The sequence below is a fragment of the Aptenodytes patagonicus genome, chromosome 2 (genome assembly GCF_965638725.1).
Source record: "Aptenodytes patagonicus chromosome 2, bAptPat1.pri.cur, whole genome shotgun sequence".
In the NCBI taxonomy this organism is placed as follows: domain Eukaryota; kingdom Metazoa; phylum Chordata; class Aves; order Sphenisciformes; family Spheniscidae; genus Aptenodytes; species Aptenodytes patagonicus.
The window spans coordinates 143,147,368-143,154,814 of record NC_134950.1 but is presented as its reverse complement, the minus strand read 5'-3'; the positions used below and the strand labels follow the sequence as shown (position 1 = coordinate 143,154,814).

Below are 7,447 nucleotides of genomic sequence, written 5' to 3'. Positions count from 1 at the left end.
GTCTTCTAACAAAGTATAGCTACAAACATTTTATTAGCTGCAGGTACTTTTATGTTTACTGTTTTCTGATCTGCTCAACTCTGATAGAGTTAACTAGATGAAGGTGGCCTTGCATGCTACAATGTTTTGACCCTATGGTTCACACTGATTACATTTAATTATTTTCATTTCATTATATGCTCCAGCCTTGCCTCCCTTCCCTAATTAAGCCCAAGCACTTTCTCTGCTTGCACATGAGCACAACGTGAGTTGTGCATGTGTCCATGCCCGAGCAAGGACAGCAGAGCAGGTCTGGTGACAGTGACCAGGGTCAGCCGAGAGTCCAGCGACTGCCAGACAAGTCTGCGGTGACACCCCCGACAAGGCTTCTCCCCGTCTCCTGTGTGCAGCCCTAGGTTCCTGCACGGTACTTCACTGCACAGCACCGTTCTGGTGCCCTTCCTCGGGGTCCCCACTAGAACTGAATTTCCCCAAGAGAATTTGCCAAATTTTAGTCTGTTCCTCCATTTCAGACTCGCGGACTGCTTTCTGTACCTTAACCAACTGGGACATAAAACCATTCCCCTTCTGGGCTGTCAGAGCAGAGAGGGAAGTCACAGTAGCTTGCTGGCCCAGGAGGAGGGCTGCTCCCAGCTTCCTTACCTGGGAGTCCTTCTGCCCCGCTGCCACAGGGCTTCGAGCAGGAGTGACTCTCAACCATCGTGATGATTTCCATGTCCACCAGACACGCCAAGGAGAGGTTTGGCTGAAGAAAGTGGGGGCACCTGGATTGCAGCACGGCCCTTGTTATAGTGGCAATCTCTCGTGACTCCGCACAAGGGCCGGTGGGCTGCTGCTGTGCTGTTGCCCTCCCAAGGTGCAGAGATTCCTTCATCCCGTGTGTAGGTTCCCTAAATAAGACTCTTCATCACGTCTGTTTTATAATTTTTATTTGCAGTTTAGCCTGCTGGACAGCTAAAACAGACTGACAATTTAAGAATTGTTTCTCAAAACAGCTCTCCAACTTCCAAACAGTATTTCATGAAGACTGGACTGCCTGGCAGCCCCTGCAACAAGGCAGGCTGCTAGCCTTAAGCTGCCTCTCGGTTTTGAAGTGCTTAGTAACCAGCTTCTGCTAAAGCCTAACCTCCACTGCAGCCAAGCAAGGCCAGTGTGGGGCCTGCCCAATCCCCTCTCCACCTTTCCAACAGCTATCTTGCTCAATCTGTGCTTCCCCATGCCTCTGGCAGACACGCCTTCTGTACCAGATTTGTTTTTTCCAGTTACGCTTACTGAGATCAGGATCCTGCCAACTATGCCAGATGTTGCAGGAGAAGGCAACGTGACAGTGTCCCCCATGCCAGCGTTAGGAAGGGTGCTCCAAACATTCCCTTAGCAAGGGCAGGGAAAAAGTTGCCAGGTCCCAGAAGTCAGTCACAAGTGTGGTGGGAGCAGTAGGCTCGCTGTCCTGCTGCAAACGACGGGAACCTCTCCCCGCCAGCCCTGATTATGTCACTCACTTCATACCCCCCTTTCCTCTCCCAGGTTCCCACCCTTTACCACCCTCATGTCCTCCCAAAGAAGCCACCAGCTCCTATTCACACCTTCCATTACTGGCCCTGGTTTTGGTGACATCCCTCTTTGGTGTTTGTTTATGATACGGTTGCCCCGGTGACTCCCCTTCAGCCAGCAACCCACGAAGCCGCTGTTTCCTGTGTTACTATCTACAAGCTCTGGCAGTTTCTCGCACCTTCATCTTGTTAGTGCAGTCCCAACTGACGGTTAGCAGGCCCCATGGTTATTCATTTCCCTTGGGTATCTGAAATGGCTGGCAGTTTCCCGCATTGCTGTCCTGGTAAATGTATGTATGACCTGAGCATTACTTTAATACCAAGAATATTTTACGGTTCCCTGCATTGCTGCTTGTCAGCATAGCCACATAGCCGGGGTAGGCCATTTATTCACAAACCTTGATAGTCTATAGAGAAGCAGGTGAATGAAAAGCACGTAGTGGAAAGTTGTAGTTGTATACTGCTTGCCTAGCCAGGTATCATCGCTGCGGGGCCGGATGAACTAGAGTCGTCTTGACGGACAAAGGGAAACTGTAGCATTTACCATTGGGATGTGTTGAAACATTTACACACAAGACCACAGACCCAAGGCTGGTCTCTGTATGGGGGTAAAGTGCTACAGCCATCTAGCGGTAGACTATTTTATTACGCCTGGATAGCCTTGGTAACTAACTACCTAACATTTTACAGAATATATGTACGTGCACAAAATACCAATTTTCTGAAGTAGAATAGTACAAAAGACTTTAAAATGCTAGGAAAGCATGCATGCAGTTATTAAGAATGACATTTTATTCTACTGAGCACTAAAATACAGCGGTGATAGCACTACAGGATGGAGCATGGTATCATGCCACATGGACCTCGTGTTCTTGTTTGCTGCATGAGACGGACTCCTACTTCAAAGTCCTCCTCCTTCCCAGTGACAGTAACTTTGTCATTGTCTGTCTTCTAAGTAGAGAGGGGAAAAAATAGATCACCTGTTAACTTGATCATCCACCCAGTTTGTAGTAACTTTGATCAATAAGAAGTCTGTAAAACATAAATTCCTTGACTGAAAATGGAGATGCCTATAAATAAGCACAAAGCTAGCTATTAAACCTGAAACCTGCTTGTATGAAAGGTTAATGAACATGGCTAAGGTTTATTTGAAATACTTTGAAATATTTTATTTATTAATTCACAGAGAATGTTTCCAAAGTTAGTTAGATTTTACTTTCATTGTGTAACCTTAAGAGATGTAAGAATTCTGCTACATGCTGTAAGTAGCCTGGATGGTAACAAAACTGGGCACTGTGTGGAAGTTTATATGGTTGAAGTCATGACAAGCTGGCTCAATCTGGTACTTCTGCTTAGACTCCCACCAAGAATGAAGGTTGTGATGGGAAGTCAATTGTGCTTGAAGTCCCCAAGCCTAACTAGACATCTTCCAAGCGTTTAACATCAGTGCAAAAGGCAAGTACCTTGTACTCCACTTTGTTAAAATTACCTGTGTCGGGTAAAATAGAACAGGAGTCACCATACATCACTCTAACATGTAATACTGACACGAATAGTTAAATGTAGTCGGATCTTTTTTATTGGAGAAGAGACCATTTTCAAGACGCAAAATACCCGCCCATGTTCCATAAATTTGTATCAAAGCAAATGAAATAAAAACAACTTTACATTAAAACCCCACCAAATGTCTTCAATACAAGTTTCCTGTAAAGTATCCTAGAACCTCTACCAACAACAACAGAAAGGTGCCTACAAAACTTCAGTTTCTAGCAAGTCCAGTCCTGCAAGAGAACACCCCTCAGGGATGCAAAAGGGTTAAATACATACAGACAGTGAGATATCCACAGAAGTGTTCTTCTTGCTGAATAAGTACATTTTCAAAGAAAACATTCTTCACTGGCAATACATGGCACATGTAACAGCATCTTTTCAGTATATTTGTTGGAAATAAATGCAACTGTTATCATGCTGTCAGGCAAGAAAGCTACGGTACTGTTGTCCCCTCTGAAGCTCTAAATATACGCTAAGAAAATCAATTGTTCCTCCCAGTACCGAATGGGAAGTATTCAGAGAATTCATGAATAATTTTTAGTGCTTCATTGTAGAGCTCCAGATCTGAAAGAGGGCAAAGAAAATGGTTATGATGCATAAGCTAAATTCCCCACAAGCAAATGACAGCATTAAGGCATTGCTTAGTTTAAAGCAGTATAGCTGAGCGTTCCCAGTCTCCCTCACCCTCCCCAGTTTTCCCAAGGCAGCCACACTCTCATTGCATACTTTCTGGAGCGTTATTCTTAGGCTTTCTAGCTGCACACTCACACAAGGTCCAGTGCAAGGCAAGAACCAGGCAGTCAGGAGTGAGAGAATGATCAGACCATGGCAATGACCTAGACTGGCTCCAGCTTTAAGTCAGTCCCTACAGTTTGACAGTAAAACAGAGTATTTTGTACAAATTTTTTCCCATGACACTCTCCTTTTCTACATTCTACTCCATATCTGGCAGCTTGAAGAAAGACCTTGTCTGTAAGAAAAAATAATCAAGCTCTTCCTTTGTTGTGGTTTAACCCAGCAGGCAGCTAAACACCACACAGCTGTCCACTCACTCCCCCTGCAGTGGGATGGGGGAGAGAATTGGGGAAAAAAAGTAAAATTCATGGGTTGAGGTAAAGACAGCTTAATAGGACAGAAAAGGAAGGGAAAAAATAATAACGATAAAAGAATATACAAAACAAGTGATGCACAATGCAATTGCTCACCACCCACCGACCGATGCCCAGCCAGTTCCCGAGCAGCAGTCACCGCCCCCCGGCCAACTCCCCCCACTTTATGTACTGAGCATGACGTCAGGGTATGGAATATCCCTTTGGCCAGTTGGGGTCAGCTGTCCTGGCTGTGCCCCCTCCCAGCTTCTTGTGCACCTCCAGCCTTCTCAGTCGGTAGAGCATGGGAAGCTGAAAAGTCCTTGGCTAGTGTAAGCATTACCTAGCATAACAACTAAAACACGGGTGTGTTATCAACATTATTCTCATCCTAAATCCAAAACACAGCACTGTACCAGCTACTAGGAAGAAAATTAACTCTATCCCAGCTGAAACCAGGACACCCTTCTTACTTGTTGAAGAAGAATTCAGAACTCAAAATGAACTTGTCATAATGTGTATTCTTACTTACCAAATGGACTTTTATCTTCTCTGAACTGGACATATGACACGCACATGATGGTTGCCTGATTTGTTACTCTTCCCACTACCTCAAGAACTCCTGAGATCTCTTCATCTAGCTAGAAAACATACCAAAAATGAAATTAGTATCACTAAATTAGCTGCTGTCTCTACTGTACAGCACTTAAGCTAGGAACTCTCCACAACTGACAGTTTGTTCATGACAGATTCCATTCCATGTCAAACAATACAGTACTACTGAACAGCCCTGTCCCCCTCCCAAAAAAAACCCACAAAAGCCTTGAGCCACTTACAGATTTACAGTTTTTGTAACAGCCAATTCAGTACCAACACAAAAAATATACGAAGCAGCATCAGAGGGAAGATACCAGTTTATAAGTATAGAAAACTGTGTCATTTAATCACTGAACAGAGACTAATCCAGGACACAGAGAGCAGAAGAATCCAGATTTTAAGGCACTGCATTCAAACCTGAGTAAACTGGAGAACTTGGTAAGAGCTAAGGAGGTATCACGCATGCCAAAGAGCAGTTCCAGTATTCCAGATTCAGGAGGTATAATTATTTCTTAAGTAATCTGTCAGTAAGTGTTCAGAATACAAAGACATTGACAATAACAAGCCTTTGGTTGGACAAGGGGGAAAAAAAAAAGCTAAAAATTTTATCTTACTCCAAAATCATATAGCTTGAACGTGTTTTCTTTCTTTTTTAAGATACTAATTTTAAGAGTGCGGTGCTATTTCAGTAATGTTCTTCCAATATCTAACTCTTACTTTTAACTTTCTAGTAAGTCTCCTGGAACACAGCAATAGATTCCCTCCCCTCCCCGTAATTTGGAGTTTCTCTGTTGAAAGGAGGAACTACACACACACAAAGGAATCTATTAAAGGGGAAAAAAGTTAGAAAGCATTTTGATTAACAAATCTAGAAGTTCCTCCATTGTCATTAGGCAAACCAGAGAGATAAACCTGGCGTGTTTCTTCTGCACGCACCAGTTTCTCCTACAGCAGTGGAACACAGACTGTGAAGTGCCCGACATTGCAGCTATGCATTTCTGAAATTCGACCATTTACTCTGTTATGGGAAGTTGTGGAATCTTGGTCAGTTTTAACAACCCAAGGCAGGAAACCTTTTCATGAACTCAAGAAAGAGTTAAAAGACAGGCGGAACTTGTAGGAAAGACATTTTCTTGCAGTTTGAAGATGAAGTCAGCAAGCTTCACGCTTATAAGACAAAACTCTTTGCCAGATCAAACTGCATTTTTCATCAAGGAGAGACTCCTGTCTTGACCGTGAAGAGTACCATGTACAATTATTACACATGCAAATGGCGAGATTTCTCAGCGTTTAACCACTCATTCAGAGAAAAAGGTGTAAAGACTACACACATGCTCAGTTAAGCTAGAGCATTTGCCATCACAACGAAAATAATCCTTTAATTACAACATTTGCTAGAGGAAAAAAGAATACTTAAAGACAGAAGAGAATGCCAGGGTGTTATTCCTTTAGTGGTATGTGATAACAAAGGAAGCAATAGTTTCGTGCGGTAGTTATAAGCATATCTTATACCCATTGTATTAATTGCTTGATTTTTTATTTTTTTAAGAAAGAATGCTTCAAGCTAACTATGAAGTTTAGTGGAATGCTATGACAAGCGTCCTAAGAAGATACAGAAATGTCAACTCAAAAAACTCTTGAGAATACCATATTCTTTGGTTTTTTGGATTATCTTCACAAAATATTCTGTTAGGCATATAAAGATAAAGGCAATAAGAAAACGGAGGGAAAAGTGAAATTAAAATAAAGCTAATACATGTAGTGGAATATATTACACTGTAAACAACAAACAGAGTAAGACAAAGTAGCCAGACAGGGATGTGTCTGACAAGGAATGAGTTCTCTCTCTTAATACCTGCTGAAAATCGATGAAGACCAAGGCAGTTCATGAATACAAACACTGCAAGTTAGCTGGAAGACGTAAGAAACAGAGGCAATGAAACATAGGTGGAAAGGGATTGTTTTTTTTTTCCTGACTGAAAACTCAATACATGCAAGGCATGCACAGGTTTCATAAGGGACAAAACCTCCGGTATCCACAAGAGGCAACATCAAGTACTTCTAAAGTCTTCCTTAACTTACAGGTTCGCTCAGCTCCACAGTCGTATGTTTTCCTTCTCCATCCGAAAGCACGAAAAACTTCCCAGTAGGATGAATCTACGAAAGACGTTAAGCCTGTGGGCTCAAAAGGCAGCTGTAAGCGTTACAGGTTTAGCCGCCTCAACCGGAACTGCGCAGCGGGCCTTTCTCCGCGGGATCCGACCGTTACGGCCGCCTCCCGCCCGGCCCCCGGGCTGACTGTAGCCCCCGGCCTCCCTCAGGCCAGGCCGCGACAAGCTGCGCCAGGCAAGGCGACGGCCTCCCCACACAGAGGCCCCTCCACACGCAGAGCCCCAGCCCGGAGCGCACCCCGGGGCAAGGCCCTACCCAGGGCGACAGGGCAGCCACCCTCCCTGAGGCCCCGCGGCGCGGCGCAAAGGGCGGTAGCCCACCGCCGAGCAGATCACGGACCTTCTCGACGCGGCCCACGAAGCAGACGGGCTGTCCGATGCGCTCCGCCAGGTGGCCGGTGGCGACGCGCGGCCGCGGCAGCTCATGGACGTCCCCCATCCCGGCGCGACTTCCCGCCCTTTGCGGAGGGGAGGGGCGCCGTTACCCGTG

General features: G+C 44.8%; 1 protein-coding gene across 4 annotated transcripts; it reads right to left on the bottom strand.

Annotated features, from left to right (window-relative positions):
* Positions 1 to 2,164: 2,164 nt before the first annotated feature.
* On the bottom strand, positions 2,165 to 7,414 carry RPA3 (replication protein A3). Of its 4 annotated transcripts, XR_012994729.1 has the most exons (5): positions 7,298 to 7,414; positions 6,869 to 6,943; positions 4,722 to 4,830; positions 2,781 to 3,039; positions 2,165 to 2,501 (listed from the first exon to the last, which is right to left on the bottom strand). XR_012994729.1 is itself a non-coding variant. In XM_076331450.1 (4 exons), exons 1-4 carry the CDS (start codon positions 7,394 to 7,396, stop codon positions 2,488 to 2,490), a joined length of 297 nt encoding a protein of 98 aa, XP_076187565.1. In that variant the 5' UTR covers positions 7,397 to 7,414; the 3' UTR covers positions 2,165 to 2,487. The 4 variants fall into 4 exon arrangements, 3 of the variants coding, with proteins under 3 accessions (XP_076187565.1, XP_076187564.1, XP_076187563.1); XM_076331450.1 differs by lacking the exon at positions 2,781 to 3,039; XM_076331449.1 differs by lacking the exon at positions 2,165 to 2,501 and having other exon boundaries at positions 2,517 to 3,039.
* Between the last annotated feature and the right edge of the window lie 33 nt (positions 7,415 to 7,447).